At 52.7% G+C, this 16,864-nt stretch overlaps 1 protein-coding gene across 2 annotated transcripts in view; it reads right to left on the bottom strand.

Annotated features, from left to right (window-relative positions):
- The window catches only part of STK10 (serine/threonine kinase 10), a 118,880-nt gene that overhangs the window by 24,280 nt on the left and 77,736 nt on the right, over positions 1–16,864 (bottom strand). For both annotated transcript variants that reach the window (XM_011285468.4, XM_045035527.1), the window contains exons 7-10: positions 16,687–16,768; positions 9,224–9,358; positions 6,580–7,125; positions 4,108–4,238 (exon numbers count right to left, since the gene is read on the bottom strand). In XM_011285468.4, coding sequence (XP_011283770.2) covers positions 4,108–4,238; positions 6,580–7,125; positions 9,224–9,358; positions 16,687–16,768 — 894 coding nt within the window. The remainder of the gene's footprint in view (positions 1–4,107; positions 4,239–6,579; positions 7,126–9,223; positions 9,359–16,686; positions 16,769–16,864) is intronic.

Below are 16,864 nucleotides of genomic sequence, written 5' to 3'. Positions count from 1 at the left end.
TTTATTGACAGACAGAACATTAATAATCTTAACGTATAAAGAGTCCTTACAAATCAATAAGAAAAACAGGAGCAGCCTACTTTTAAAAAGGCACACAAGGGGCACCTGGTGGCTCAATCGATTGAACACCCCCAACTTTGGCTCAGGTCATGATCTCGTGGTTCGTGGGTTTGAGCCCTGCGTCAGGCTCTGTGCTGACAGCTCGGAGCCTGGAGCCTACTTTGGATTCTGGTCTCCTCTCTCTCTCTCTCTCTCTCTCTCTCTGTCCCTCCCCCCGCCCTCCCCTCTCAAAAATGGATAGACATTTAAAAAAATGTTTTTTAATTTAAAAAGGGACACAAAACATAAGTAGACATGAACCAAAAAACAAAAACAAAAAAATTTAAATTTACCTAATATGGATATGAAATGCAAATTAAAAATTGTTTTCATTAAAAAGGCTAGACTATAGGGGAAGTTGATACTTTCATAACCTGCTCATAAGTATAAATTGGTACATTTCTGGCAGACAGTTTGGTAATAAGTTCATGCCTTTTAACACAGTATTTCCATTTCTAGATATTAATTCTAAAGAAATATTTATAGATACACAGCACAACTGAATAAGGATATCCATAACAAAATTATTTAGAATAGCACAAAATTTGAAATGACTTAAATGTCCATTATCTATGTCTAATTAAATAAATTAAAATGTATGCATCTGGTATCCATATGATGTTAATTTTGTATACACAACCATGAAAAAAAATCAAGTTTTACATAAAATATTAACACAGATAGGGGAACTGGTTGCTGGCAGAAAAGGGAGGGAGATTTTTCACAGTTTACCCTCTCCTTTTTTGTTGTTTTTTTTTTTTTGAATTTTGAACCATGATATTATATTACCTATTCAAAATATAATACAATAAAAACCTGACCTAAACCACATAATAGACCTTAATTTTATATCACATTATTGGTGATGTGTACATGTGTTTATTCACAGAAAAAAAATAATCGCAGGATAAACTTCAAAGCGTTAATTGTGTTTCTGGACAAATCCATTAAAGACTGGTATGTATCATTTATGTCATCAGAAAAGAAAATTATGGGGCTCCTGAGTGGCTCAGTCGGTTAAGCTTCTGACTTCGGCTCAGGTCACGATCTCACAGTTCGTGGGTTCGAGCCCTGCGTCAGGCTCTGTGCTGACAGCTCAGAGCCTGGATCCTGCTTTAGATTCTGTGTCTCCCTCTGTCTCTGCCCTCTCCCACTTGTGGTCTGTCTCTCTCTCAAAAATAAATAAACATTTAAAAAATAATAAAAGAAAAAAGAAAAGAAAATGATGCAGAAGGAACCTGGACCTCCTGACTATGAATCAGGACTCCCTGGTGGCCCCTCAGGAGGGACCTTGTTTGAATCGTAGCTCTGCTGACTTTCTGCTGGGCGCCTTCAGTCAGTCACTCAAACTCTAGGCCCCTGTTCCGTCATCTGTAAAATGTGCAGATAATGTCTACCGCAGGTAATGCCAACATGGTAACTAAGAGGTAAAACGTGCTAAGTTTGTTACTAACAAACTAAGTGGGAGCTGCTGGAGTGAGCATGAGAAAGAAGAGGCAAAATAGCCACATAAGGAAGCTTCCATCCGAGCCTCTGCTCTTGGGGCAGCGAGAGGGTTGAGAGTGTTAATGAAGAAATAGAAATCCTGACTCCAGAGAAACTGACTCAGAGAACAACTGACCAAAGAGCAAAGGCATACAAAAGAAGGTGGGCAGCCAGGTTCTAACATTACCTCCCTGCCCCACCTGAGTTCTCACAAGGGAAGGCAGGACAAGAGACAGGCTGATTCTTAAGAAGGCGGGCATTGGCACTGGCAATCTTAGGGAAAAACAGGAAAAACTCTGACCTAGAAGCCTCAACCTGGGAGAGTGAATATCTGATCACATGGTTCAAAAGCCTGTGTGTGACCCAATCCTCTGGAAATCCTCGAATCCAGGTATTACAGGGACAAGGAGGGAGGGGAAGGAGGCGGGGACTGCCAGCCAGGAAACAATGAGAGCCTTCCGCACCCCTGCAGAACAAGGCTGGGGGTGGGGGGTGGTATTCGATATTCGGAACACTCAGCCCTCTGGACCATGACAGGCAAATAAGAAAAGCTTCTCAACCTCTGCGAAGTCTCACCTTTCAAACCTGAGCAGCACACAGCCGGCCAGGGCCAGAGGGCATCCATTCTAGATGGGGTATGGTGGATCTAGAATGTCAACCCAGAAGCCCAAACCGGAGATGATGGAAAGGAAACTCAGCCAGTGAGGTCTGACACTTAGGAGAGAGGTTGCCTCCCAGGTGACTGTGAAAATGGAAGGTGGTGTCATCCTCCAAAAGCAACCATCCTCCCACCCCCTGCCTGAGCTTCCCCAGCCCACATGATGAGGATGACTCTGTGTGTGTGTGTGTGTGTGTGTGTGTGTGTACACGTGTATGTGTATTCGTGCAGAAACACCACTAATGAAAAGGCAGCATTTCATCTCTGTGGTCCCTAGAGGGGGAAGTACCCCAGAGCATCCAAAACCGCTTCCATTTGGCTTTGGAATGCTTGTGCTTTTTATAAGTATCAATGTGTCTGACATTCTAGAAATTGTTCTCCAAACTAATCATGAATTTACCCTGCAAAGGCCTGGCCCCAAGGGAGCTCCAGGGGGAGCTAAGCCTCTCCCTGGCAGCCCCAGGAAGCTTCCAGTCCAGTGGAAGCCTGGTAGAATCTTCACATGGGTCTAGTTAGAATCTCAGCTCTACCTTCGCACCTGAGTGAACCGGGGCAAGTACTTACCTGCCAAAAAACAGTTTTGTCATTTACAAAATGGGGGGAATAGGGTCTCCCATGGAAGACCGTTAGGGGGCCTGAGCACCTCCAAAGTGCAGAAATGGTTCACAGCAGACAGCTGTGCCTCACACTCTCCCCGCCTCACCAGTCTCAGTGCTGTTGCCTCCAAAATGCATGTTGAACTGCCCACTTCTTCCCTCTTCTTGGTCACTGCCCCAGCCCAAGCCTACAACCCAACTGTCCTGGGCGGGGTCTCCCTGTCACCCTAAGTCCACCTTGCCCCTCTACAGCCCACACTCATACAGCAGCCAGAGCCATCTTTCAAAAGGGACATGAGAGCCAGTCACTCTCCAGCTGTTTCATTCTGGCTGTGCCTGGGACAGAATCAACCCTCCTCCACCCTGGCCCACAGGCCCATGTGACCTCTACCCTCACATTCCACACTCCAGCCCTATCGTCTCAGCTCCCTAAATAAGCCCAGCAGTCACTGCTTGGGCCTTAGCCTCGCAGGCCCCTCTGTGCTCCCCCAGCCACTCCACTCAGGTTGTTTCCCACACACAGAGAAGCCTCCGCCAGCCCAGGGCTTGCTGTCCTATCACCCACTACTTCCCTCATGGCGTGTACCACTACTGTGGATTATCTTGTGTATCCTGTGTTGGCCCATTCGGTCCAGGTTCTACAATGGCAACAGCCTCAGCTATCTGGGTCACCACCATATACCCCACCCTGGTGGGTGGGTAACTACATGGGTAGGTGGACTGATGGATGGGTGGGTAGATGAGTGGAGGGATGGGTAAATGAGTAGATGGATGGGTAGATGGGTATATGGATGGGCAGGTGGGTAGATGGATGGAAAGGTGGGTGGGTAGGTGGGTGAGTAGATGGGTGAGTGAGTGGATGAATGGGTAGGTGAGCAGATGGATGGATGGATAGATGGGTAGGTGGATGCGTGCGTGGGAGGATGGATGGATGGTGGGCAGATGAGTGGGTGGATAGATATAGGTAGATGGATGGGTAAGTGGATGGGTAGGTGGTGGATGGATATGTGTGGGTGAGTGGATGGGTGGTGGGTAGATGAGTGGGTGAACAGGTAAATGTATGGGCAGGTGGGTGAATGAATGGATAGGTGGGTGGGTAGATGGATGGTTGAGTGGATTGGGAAGTGCAGGAGCAAAACCAGTTTCCTTTTATGTCCTGATCCCTTACTTCAGAGCTGTACATAGCTCCCTAACCAAAGGAACCTACACCCTTCCCTCTCACCACACCCCCACTCTGTTACAGCGATCACTGGCCCTTCCCAGGCTTGCCTGAGAAATCGCATCTCCTCATCCTTCTTCTCATCCTCGCTGATGATCTTGGAGGTGGTGATGCTCACCTCTACGCCATCCACCACAAACTTGCGTGTCCTCTTGAGGGTTTTGTTGTGCAGCCTTGAGTCCTGGGCAGGGTAAAACCATTAGGTAAAGCTCAGGATCAGCTAGGAATCTGTGGGTGACACAGGAGTGTGGCGCGGAGCCTTCTTGGCCCCACAGCCTCGACGTCCAGATAGGACATAGCTGTCCATCATCCCCCTTTTGCCTCAAGCTTCTCAACTTGGGGTCCTGAGTGTCTGGGCTTACCACCCCCCACCCCGATCCCCCTGATCTTGGCCTTCGGATACTACTTGCTGGCCCCACACCTGGCTGCCAGCACACTCACATACAGGACATGGCACCAGAATGGTCAGGGTTCCAATCTTGCCTCTACCACCTACTGGCTCTGTGACTCTGAACAAGTCCCTTGTCCTGTCCAAGCCTCAGCTTCCTCAACTTGTCAGAGGAAGAGAACAGCAGTACTTGCCTCGCCCAAGACGGTTACAAAGGTACAGTGAGAGAATGCGTGGGGGACACAGCACAGAGCCCAGCTCATGGCAATTGTGCAGTACGTTGGTATTTATAGCTCACAGTTATTACCGTAGACCACAATCTTTTACCCAAAGTGCCAAAATCCAAACAGCCTGGCAAACTGAAGTTCATAACTGTTTTGGAAGCCAAACCTGAGCTGACCTGAACTCCACAGGAGGCCACGCCCATCCGAGCCATGAAATTATTCATGACCTTTTCCTGTGAATAACCACACATTTCAGACGCAAGCACTCACAAAATGCTGCTGGGACTCCTGGACGTGTCCTGATTCAACTGAGAGCCTGTGGGCCTGCAGCTGGAGTCATCATGGCATCTCTCCCTCTGACCTCCACTGGCTTCCAAGGGCCTTCTAGCCAGAAAAAGGAGGGCAGGCCAGGGTGGCACCCTGCCATAGGTCTCTGCGCCCTCAAAGCGTGTGCTGAACCCCCACTCCTGCTCAGCCAGGACCAGCGGACGGTCCTTACTCCCTGAGGGCTCGGCTCCCCCCACCCCCACCCCAAGGCTTCCACCTGTTCCCATCAGCCACACCTGACTCTCATCTTCCTACAGTCACATGTCCTAGGGCCCAACCAAGATTGGCGGTGAGAAATGGGGAGCGGCTGGGAAGAAAGGTGGCCTGGGGCTGCGGCCCTCACCCTGAAACCCTGATCACAGGGCCTCCTGCCCCCGAGGTAACAAGCCCTTTATCTCACCCAAGTGTGCTGATGCAGCCCATGGACTTTTATCAGCACAGCCGCGTTCCCCGACTCACTGCCAGTCAGCCAGCAAAGGAATATTCTCAACACCCTTGAGAACAGGCAGGGGAGACCCTGCTCTGCCCTTTTTTTTTTTTAATTACCTTTTTTTTGTTGTTGCTTTTTCTTAGTGTTTTTGTTTTTTGTTTTTTTTAACTAGAGAAGAGACAGGACATCTGTCTGAAGGAAGATGATGGGCCCTGATGCTATGTGTGTAGAAGAGCCGTGTATGTCTGTGCCTGTCCTGGTCACGTGTTAGAACCATGCTATCTTTCTGGTCCTGAGGCTAATTGTTGGGCTGGCCAGCTGCTTTTCCTTCTTTCACTTCCTTTCATTCAGCAAATATTTTGGAGTCTCTACTGTGTGGTTTCCACCAGGTAGACAATGGGAGAAAAAAACCAAATGATACAGTATCTTCCCTAAAATCAGCCTTGCTTGGGGGAGATCCTCAGTGTGGCCTAGTCAAGTGGCCAACAGTGAGTTCAAGAACACCCTGACATGTATCAGAGCAGGCAGGGGAGGGGTCAGCTCACCCTGGGGAGGCGGCCAGCCTTGCACTGGGAAAGCAGATCGGCATGTGGGGTTCAGAGCACAAAGTCCGTGGGTCTCACCAGCCCTCCACTTCCCACCTAAGCATCCGTTTGCTCATCTGTACATTGAGAAATGGAACCTCCATTGTCTTCAAAGCGCTTCACGGTGTTGGCCTCCATGCTGAGGCCTTAAGCACAGTGGCTGCTGCCATTCACGATGTTACCCACGTCCAGAAAGGCCACTGACCCCACAGAGCGCCTTGAGCCCACTGCCGATAACCGAATCTCCCAGTCAGCAGCTGCACCACACGGCGGACCCCAAAATAAGAGAACTTCTTTCCTAGACTTCTCTCCCGAATTTCACCCGGGCCTTTAACTGAACCCAACTGAAATGGCTACACAAATTGAACCAACCGCCTGGCATGACTAAATCCCAGACTGAATCCAGATATTCTGGAGATTAAACTATGAGCTGGAGCTCAAAGATCTTTCAAGAAAAGCCATCGTCACGAACCACTTAAGATGGAAGGCAGCCACCAGCTAAACGCTTTCAAAAACCAAGCCCGGGCAGCAGCACAGCCCACAGACTGCAGTACAAGAGGTGGCATTACCTTGACGGACAGGGAGCCTGTTTCTCTGTTTAGGGACAGGTCAGCTGAGAGGGAGGTGCTGTAGTCCCCACTCTGGTTGGTGGACAGGCTGCCACAGTCCGAGTCCCTCTTGGAAGGGCCCGGAGCTGCCTGGATGGGGAGCTCCAGGCTGCCGTTGGCCAGCTTCTCGGCAACCAAGGTCTCCAGGGCGCTGCTGTTGGGACGGCTCTGGCTGGCTTTTTGGGACCTGTTGGCCGCTGGACTGAGGTCCCCGCCCTGGTCAGCGACTTGCTTCTCCCCGGAAACCTGAATTCTGGCATCCATGGACACTGGCCGGGACTTCCGGAGAGGTGCTGGCACTGCCAGGCCATTCTCGTCTCCAGGAGCCACGTCCGGGGGGCTGGCGCTTTGGGGGGATCTGTCCCCAGAGGGCTGGCTGGGCCCGTTCACGTTGTCCTGGGGCTGGCTGGGCGGCAGTGAGGTGAAAGATGATTCTTTGAGAAGCTTGTCGGTATTGAGACTCAGCTGACTCACCTCAGAAGAGTCTCGAGTATGGTTCCCCAGAGGCTAGGGAAGAAAAATAAAAACAAGTCAAGACCATGCGATGTCATGTCCCAGGCCAGAGTCCAAGATGCAGTAGGGCTGGAGAGGCAGACACCCACGAGGTCAAGTAGGCCAGGACCCAGGAAGCAGAGGAGGTATCCCTCTCCAGTGAGCCACAGTCTTCACCACTCCCTACCGGCCAACCAACAATAAAATTACTACTTATTGTGAGTTAGTTTGGTGCCCGCTTCTCCTCCTAGGACTGGAGGCAACTGTGGCCAGCTGGACAGCTGATGCCCTGTCTAAAGGTGCCAGTGGCTACTCTGCTGCAGCTAATTGTGACAATATAAGAAAAATGGCTCCCCTGTGGACAGACCTTCCAACTGTTTTAAAACAAGCTGGAATCCGGATTTTTACCTGACACCTTCTGACTTTCCGACAGCAACTAATTCCAGTTTTTTGTTTTTTTGTCTTTTTTAGCTGCGTAAAAACTAAACCCAAACTATCCAGGGGCTGGACTCAGCCTATCAGCCACTGAGTTTTTAAAGTTTTGTTTTGTTTTTTCTTTAGAGCTTTTTCTTTGGGGAGAGGGGTGCAAAGTACTGGAAATGTTGCTATTGTTAAATACAACACCCAGTTCTGTGAATAAAACATAAATGTCTGATGAATGAACAAAGTGAGCACCCACTTAGCCGCCTTCCACATTAGGAATGGAACACTGCCCACCAGAGAGACCCCCTTCCATGTCTGTCCCTCCCCTTAACATAATAGTTGTCCTGACATTGATCTCTAAGTGTTACAAGTGAGTTTGCTGGGTTTTAGATATTAACGGAATCACACCATTAGCACTCCCTTGGGTCCCAGTGGCCGCTAGTTTTTAACCTTGGATATGGAAGCTTCCAGAAGCAACTCTAATCCACCTCCTATTCAACACCCCTAGGGTGATGGTTCAGAAATTCAGATCTGATCCTATCATCCCCACACCAATGTCCTTGCCTGAAACCCTCATTAGCCCCACCGCCCTCATGACAAGGAGCAGCCTCCTACCTGCAGAGAACCCGCCAGCGTAACTGCTTGCTGCTTCCCTCCCCAACCTCGCTGCCTGCTGCCACCTCCTGGAGCCAGGCCCCAGACCCACCACCTCCCTCTCCCACCATGGTTCTCCTACACCTGGCTGTGCCTCCTATCAGCTCAACCAGCCACTTCATTGCTCGGACCTCAGTCTTCCTATCTATTAAATGGAGCCCTGGTCCTCCTATCAGAGTTGCAGAGTGCCCAGCACGCAGCAAGGGCTCAGTAAAAGGCTGTGGCTACTGTGCTGGTTCTGCTCGTCCTCCTCGGTCTTCCCTTCTTCACCCTAGTAAGGATTCACACTAGCCTCTGGCTCCTCCCGGGATCCCGTTAACCTCCAGACAGCACCGTACTGCCCATTCCCTCTAGACAAGGCCAGCCCCTGCCTCACTCGGTCCACAACACCACCTGCACCTCAAGTTTCCCTCTTGGAAGAGGCCCTTCCCAAACAGCTTAGACCAGGGATGTAAGCGGCAGCTCAGGACAGAATCCAGCCCACGGACGTGTTTTGCTTGGCTCAGATGTTTTTAAATTTTTAAATTAGCTTTAATTTAAACTTAAATTCAGCCAAGTGCTGAAGCTACAGATGGGTTGCAAATGTGCCAAGACATGGGTCCCCTGGGCACGTGAGAAGCCAAACAGGGTCTGTCTGGGGCACCCGGAGCCCCTCGGCTTGTTGCCTCCGGTCACGTGCAGCCTTTATCTGCATTTACCCCACAGTGTGCTAAAACATTTTCATTTTGTATGTGAGCCACAACAGGAAAAAGGCTGGGAAGTAATGACTCAGCTACCAACTTTTGAAAATTGGAAGGTCCCAAGTGAAAATCCAGATTACTGCTCTTTCCTGAAAACTTACAGAATCTGGCCAATACACTCTGCTGCCTCACCCCGGCCCGTGAGCCGACTCACGTAACCTGCGATACGGGAGCCTGTAGCCTCTAAGCCGTGGGAGAACAGGAATCCTTCCTGCACCCCAGCACGTTCCCTCTCATACCAGCCAAGGCCTGCTGGGATCCCATCCTTCCCCAGCGCCCGTTCTTCCAGGCCTTACAGACGCGGCATCAATGGAGTCCTCCTCTTCCCCCTCCTCACGGCCATCTTCGATCTCCTCCATCACTTCGGCCTTGGCCTCAGCCACCAGCTCCCGCAGAGCCTTGTTACTGGTGACACTGCTGACGAAGGGATGCTGAGGGGGTAAGACACACCTGGATTAGAACTACTTTGGGCTGGAGGGTACAGGAGGAGGAGGCAGAGGCGGAGGGGAGACGATCTCCCAGGCAGAGAAGGCCAACGGCATCTCTGAGAGAAATGTGAACATACACTTGGTACAGGTGGGCCAGGGGCAGCTCACAAAGTCCTGTGGGTGGTAGGAGAGTGGCTCTGCCACTCACCGGCTATGTGACACTGGGCAAGTCACTTTCCCTCTCTGAGTTGCAGGCTCATCTCCAAAGTGGAGATAATAATGCCAAACCTACAGGGAGATCGTAAGGATTAAACGAAATAAGGTACAAGGAAGTGTTTTAGCCCAAACAGGCGCCCCATGTATTTGCAAATTCTTAAGGCAAAGCTGTATATGTTCTATTCCTAGGCATTTACAGAAACACTGCATCTTTAAAAAAGGAAGGTTCTGGGCCCCTGGGTGGATCAGTCAGTTAAGCATCTGACTCTTGGTTTTGGCTCAGGTGATGATCTTATGGTTTGCAAATTCAAGCCCTGTGTCAGTGCAGAGCCTGCTTGAGATTCTCTCTCTCTCTACCCCTGTCTCTTTCTGCCCCCTCTCTCTGGCTCACTCGAAGGAAGGAAGGAAGGAAGGAAGGAAGGAAGGAAGGAAGGAAGGAAGGAAGGAAGGAAGGAATAGAGAGAGAAAGAGAGAGGAAGGAAGGGAGAGGGAAGGAAGGAAGGAAGGAAGGAAGGAAGGAAGGAAGGAAGGAAGGAAGGAAGGGAGGGAGGGAGGGAGGGAGGGAGGGAGGGAGGGGAAAGAAAGAAGGTTCTTTTACACACCTTGCAAAACACCAAAGTTTTCAAGGCCTCAGCAGATGTTACATCGGCACAAGCATCTCCCTGGTAGAAATCTGTCCTTGGGCACCCAACCCCCAGCACCAGGAGTGTGTATGGCGGGGCGGGGGGGGGGGGGGCAGTCATTAAATTGGAGTTTGTTCATTTGAAATGTAGAGGAAGGCTCTGATGACATCTGCCACCTTTACGGTCAGAAAATTTATCAGCGGAGGAACAGTGTCAACGAGATTGCAGGAAGTATGTAAATGACGAAGAATAAATTTTCTAGCACCCTGTAAACACATTCACAACTGATAGGTCCATTACAAATCATTTTTATCTGCTTGTTCGTTTACAACAGTTCATTTGTGGAGGCTCACGAGGCACCACCCCATTCCACTTGGTCACCTAACTCTGCACATGTGAAAAGCACCAAACCTCACTCCTTTTAAAGAGCCCTACACCAGCCGGGCTTTCTCTAGTCCAAAGTAGTAAAGATTTTAAGTATTTCATCTCTTTCCTTTCTCTCCCATGCTCCCATTGACTATCTGATTCCTGCCACAGCCACATGCTGTGCCACGTGCTGAGATCTGAGATAAGGCTCAACAACAGGATAGGCAAGGTCCTTGCCCCTACGGGCTTGCAGCTGAGGGGGAGAGACAACAGACGCGTGGCCAACCCACAAACAGATCAAGTCAGATCAGGTAATGGGACAGCAAGAGGCTGGAACCGCGTGGGCCTGGGCTGGGCGGTGGAGGCTACTTAGTCTGCGGTCAGCGGGGCCTCCAAGAGGAGGTGATATTTGAGCTGAGACCTGAGGGAGGTGAAGGGGCTGGCCAAGGAAAGATCTGGGCACGGAGAATTCCAGGCAGGGGGAGCAGCAGAGCGCGAGGGCCCTGGGGCAGGACTGAGCTTGTGTGCTGGAGGCACGGCTGGAAGTCCGAGGAGGCAGGGCTTTGGGGAGAGGAGAGAGGAGGGGCCAGAGGAGGAAGGGCAGGGTGGTGCATGCAGGGTCCCCCCAGCCTGTAGTGAGAAACTGAGACTTTCTTCTCGGAAGCTGCTGGAGGGCGCAGCAGAGCAGTGGCATTAACACTCACCCCTCACCCCTTAAAGGGAGCAGTCTGGCTGCTGTGTGGTTCCAAAAGGTCTTGAGTGTGGTTCCAAAAGGGCTTACTAATCATGCGAGGCAGGAGAGTGTAGTGGTTAGAGTACTGGCTTTACATTCTGCAGCCAGGGTGCCTGGGATGAAATCCTGCCTCCACCACCACCTTGGGCAAGTCGCTTAACCTCTCTAAGCCTCAGCGTGCTCATCTGTATACTGGGAATAACAGTATGGTTGTGAGAAGCATTACAAGAAGTGCTCCAAGTATGGCAGCTATCATCCACATCGTTGTTATCGCCTCCAACACCATTTGCCGCCACCATCGCTGCCACTGTCACCACCACGACCACCGTCACCACCAGCAGCAGCATAGCTGGAGAGGCCTTCATGGCTCACTTTGCACCCCCCGCCAACCCTATTCCCTCCTGCATCCCCACAGGGCACAGCTTTTGGGACGGAGGGTGAGAATCAGTTCCCAAAGGTTCCCGAGCCTCACACTGCACAACTTCACGCATGAATTTGAGCAGGAAGCCACAGGACACTTCCCTGCAGTTGCTGAAGCAGATGTGGCAGAGGCAAAGAATGCAGGCACAGGCTTCTGGGAATACCAGGTTTTCATCAGGGCACACTACATACTGACCAAATCAGTGGCTTTTCAGCATGGCCAGGAGTCTTTCTTGAGGCAGGACAATCTGCCCCACTGCCTCCCACGAGCACCCCAGGGTCCTTAGGAAGCAGAGGCGGAAGCCATGGGGAAGAAAGCCCTCTGACAGAGGTGCGGGTGAGCTGGGCAGTTGCCCTGGATGCCAACCCCGGAATCCCCAGGCAAGTGGGGCTGACAGGGCAGACCCTCCCGTGGCTGATTAGGCCCAGAACACTGCTGTGTAAACAGCCCCGGCAGAGAAAAAGCAGAGACAACCTCCCGCACTGCCTCAGCTCGGCTACCTCCAGGGATGTGTCTAAAAAGGACAACACCCAAACCCAAACTGTCGAGGCCCAGCAGAGAGACAGAAGCCCTGCAAGGAGGGCTGGGGCCTTCCCAGGCGGGAAGCACGGTGTGTGCCAGCATGGGGACAGGCCAGTCCGGGTACACGGGTCACCGGAAAGGTGCTCAGGCACCCCTGCAGGAGGCCCACGTCGGAGGGGAGCTCGGCCGTCTGCTCCTTGGGGAAGAGGCACAGCTGTTCAGTGCCATTTCTGCAGGGTGCCCCACGATGCCACACAGCTGGCCAACCGGCACCTTCCCCCCCCTGGCCAGGAGCCCTCCCGCCACCTACACAGACATTCTTTCCAAGAGCAGGAGCCTAGCTTTCCTCTGTGTACTGAGAAACCACCTACCAGGGGTCCTACACGCTGAGGCTGGCTTTAGACAACACCAGATACCCCTCTCCAGGTTTCAGTTGTCAGCATCTGTTCAACTCACCCCGGCTAACCTTTTCTCTCGTTCTTGTTCTCTTTGTTCCTTCTTTCTCTCCTTTGTTCATTCGGAGAGGCGGCTTACCAGAGTGGTCAAGAGAACAGGCTTTGGAAGGAGACAACCAGGATCGATATCCCAGCTCTGTCTTTTATAAGCTGTGTGACTTTGTGCCGGCTAACCTAACCTCTCTGTGCTTCAGTTTTATCATCTGTTTGATGGAAATCGGAACAGTTCCTACTTCATAGGGTTGTCACAAGGATTAAATTGGTTAACATTTGCTAAACATTTAGAATAGTACCTGGCATGGACAAAGGGTTACACAACAGTTTGTTAAGTAAAAATAAGTAACTGTACTTAATGAATACTTGCTGAGGGCCCTCCATATATCAGACACCGTCCTGGATGCTTGGGACAGACCAGTGAACAAAACAGACTGCTGTCCTCCGAGAGCTGACATGCTGGTCAGGGAGATTAACAATACACTTAATAACAAGTAAGCCATGGAAAAAAATCAAAAGTAGGGCAGGGAAAGGAGAATTAGGAATATGTAGGGGGTGGGGTGGCAGGTTTGTAGTCTAAAATAGGATAGTTGGTGGAAGCCTCACTGAGAAGCTAACATCTGAGACAATACCTTAAAAAGGAGAGTCATCCCTGGAAGTGTCAGGAAAACACATCACAGGCAGTGTGAAGAGCTGTGCAAAGGCCCTGAGGTAGTTGTATGCCTGGAGTGTCTGAAATACAGCAAGAAGGCCAGAGAGGCTGGCAGTGAGTGAGGGGGCCAGAAGAAGGCAGAAGGTCTAGGGGGTCAGGATGGGGCGGGTAGATCATGCAGGTCCCTGCAGGACACCGAGACTCTGGGTGATAGCCTGAGCAAGAGGGGAGCCAACGAGGGAGGGACGGGAGGTTTCCCTCTGGCTGCTGCGCTGAGAACAGACTGAAGGAGGGCAGAGAGACCGGTGAGGAAGCAATCATCCAAGCAAGAGACACTGATGGCAGCTCAGACCCGTGGCTGCAATGGAAGACGTGAGAAGTGATCAGATTCTGGACATGTTTTGAAGGCAGGGACCACAGGACTCCCTGACCGAACGGACATGGAGCATGCAAGAAAGAAAGGTACAGTCTGGGGCCCGACGGCTGAGGGGACGGGTTGCCACGGACTGAGACAGGACGGCCACTGGTAGAAGCGGAGGGCACGCGGGTGTGGACGTCTGCGTGGCGGTGGAGCGTAAACGGCTGGGCGCAGACGTGGGGCAGGTGGGGCTGCGTGGGCTACAGGGGAAAACATGGCCGTCGCTGTAACTGGGGTGGGACCCTCGAGGTGAGTGGAGGCGGGGGACGAGGCCCTGATGCGCTTCCACGGTGAGCAGTCACAGGGAAGAGGAGCCGGTGAAGGGCATGGAGGAGGAGTGACGGGCGAGAAGGTGTGGGGACCCGGAAGCCAAGCGCTAGCAGGGGTGAGGACGAGCATCGGCTGTGGCCATGGTGGCCGGGTCCCCAGGGGCGAGCACTGAGGCCGGAGTCCACCACTGCATCCGACAACGTAAACGTCACTGATGCTGCTGACGAGAGCGACAACAAACTCAACGAGTATACACTGAGCACCTGACGTGCCGGCCACGATGCTAAAAACAGTACGTAAAGAATCTCATTCACTCACACGATTCCGTTAAGTGAGCGCTATCCACATCTCACAGACGAGGAAACTGAGGCACAGAGCGAGCACCACTCACGTGCCGGGTGGTCAGAGCCTGGGTTACTAATCACCACGGGACACGGTCCCCAAGAATCTCTGTGCAAGCGAGCAAGTGAATCGGAAACCAACGTGAGCTCAAGGCAGAACAGGGGGTCGGGTGGGGAGGCTGAGGGGCCGGGAGGAACCTCCCAGAAGCAGGCAGATACAAGGGGCATGAGCGGCTCTGCAGGGGGGGCACTGGGAAGCCGAGACCTGAGGTCTACCTGTCACTCAAAGCCGGGTGACCTCAGCAAGTCACGGTCTACCCTCCCACACCCAGAGATAAAGCGGCACGCGGAAAAGGCTGACGGCGGCCTAAGCCAGGTTTTATTGAGCTCAAGGGATCTCTCCTTTCTTCTGCAACCCTTTCTGTCTCATGCTGAAGATCCCCTGGCAGGACATTTTTTCCAACTACGGAGTAAAAATTCCTGGCTCAGGCTGAGGCTTTAGGGCTGCCATGTGGGAACGGAGGACAGCTGGTCTCTTCTCCGTGGAATGTCCTGACTGTCCTAGAGGCCGGATGTTATCAGGCCAGGAGGCTCTGCTTACAGGAAACAATCGGCCCCAACGGTGACGCCCCCGCCCCCCTCCCCCCACCTCTGGCTTCCCCACCAACCAGCACACAATACCCAGAAAATGAGGCCTCGGGATACTCCAGACATTGGAATTCAATGCATCACTCAGCGAGCTGGCCCTTAGCTAAGCACTTGACCGTATCTTCATACTTAACCCTCACAGCTACCTGGTTAAGGGGGACACTGCTATTATCCCATTTCAGAGCAAGAACAGGGTCACAGATAAGTGAAGCCAATTTCCTAGGGTCTTACCGCCAGTAAGTGGCAGAGCTGGGATTTGAACCCAGGACCTTACAACCACAGTCCACACACTTAATCGCTGTGCTGCACACCCCAGAGGGATGCGCTGTAGCCCAGCATGTCGACCGGGGGCCCAGTGTCTGTCACACGGCAGGCACGCAGGGGGAGTGGCCGATCGTGAACAAAGCCTCAGTGCTTGGTGTGGCCTCTTGGTCCCTCCCCCCCAGCACACATCAGAGGCTGGGTCACACACGCGGAAGAACCAGAGGGGGCAGGGTGTGGAGGAGCGGCCCCTCCCCAGCACCCAGGCCACTGTCTCTCCATCTCCCATCAGCGTTGATGGCATGGGGACAGCAACTGGCCCACCTGAGGATGGCTGGGCAGGTGATATGTGCCACTGTCAAAACACAAGGCACTAGCCCAGGCAAAGAGCAGCTCCCAGCTGCCCCCAATATTTCGAAAAGCTTCTAGGAAACCACCGTCACCTTCCCCATGCTAAGGCCGGAGGTTCCTCACATGGCAGCCAGAGGGGCCCTTGTAAGTATAAGTCAGACGCCATCTCCCCAGTCCAAATCCTCAGGGGCGCCCCACTGCACACAGGGTAAAGCTCAAGTCCTGGACCCCGCGTGACCCTGTGCGACATGGCCCTTCGTGCAGAAAAGAGCGAGCGCGGCAGCCTGCCTGCCCCCCTTTGAAGGGCCTGCTTCCGCCACCGGCCCTTAGCAAGCCGCTGGAAACTTGGGTTTGGGGAGGGGTCCACCGTGAAGGGACAGGAGTGGCTCGCTCTGCCTAAACTGTTTGCACAGACGGTATGGTTCACGCTGAGCACCTGCCTTCCTTCTGGGGTCTGTGTCCTGCTGCAAAGCATCAGAGTAGTGAGCGCGCCGTGGCGGTACGGGTACCCTCCCGGCAAACCATCCAAACTTCAGGTGGACAGACCACACGCCTCTCTGATCTCTGCCCTCACCCCTGGCTCGGTGCCTTGGCCTCCTAGCCCTTCCCAGCCATGCTCACAGGCCAGGCCTTTGCCTCCACTCCCCAGGACCACTTACCTAGTCCCCTCCCCGACTCTGGGTGTCTGTTCACACAGAGCCCCTCCATGCCCTCCTTTTATCGGGGAGCAAACCCTCCCAGGCCCCCCTCTTCCTGAGCTGTTTTATTTTTCTCCCCCTCTTCATGTGCACCTACCCGCTGTCTGCGGCCTGTCTCCCCCAGTAGAACATAAGCTGTTTGAGGACAGGCTCTGGGGGAGCCTCCACAAGACAGCCCTCCCAGGACAAGAGCAGGCACTCAGGAGGCGCCCAGCGAGAATCAGCTGATGAATAAATGGTTGCTCCTGTGGTCACCCGAGCTGAGGAGAAACACACCCAGCTTCCAGGCCATCTCCTGCCTCCAAAGCAAGGGCAGGGCAGAGGGGGCAGGCCGCCACCCCCGGGAGAGGGGCACCGCTTACCTCCAGAAGCTGCGCAGCATTGGGCCGGGTCTCTGGGTTCTTATCTAGGGCCACCTTCAGGAAGTCTCGGAACTCCACAGACCTGGGGGGGTGGGGGTGGGGGGCGCCCACCGGTGGCAGCAGTCAGCTCCAAGTAGGGCAGAAACTGAGAAAATTCTCCCCGTCGCACACTCTACTC

This window comes from Felis catus, chromosome A1 (assembly GCF_018350175.1).
Source record: "Felis catus isolate Fca126 chromosome A1, F.catus_Fca126_mat1.0, whole genome shotgun sequence".
NCBI lineage: Eukaryota > Metazoa > Chordata > Mammalia > Carnivora > Felidae > Felis > Felis catus.
Note: the sequence above shows the minus strand (reverse complement) of the source record. Positions and strands in the feature narration are given on the sequence as shown.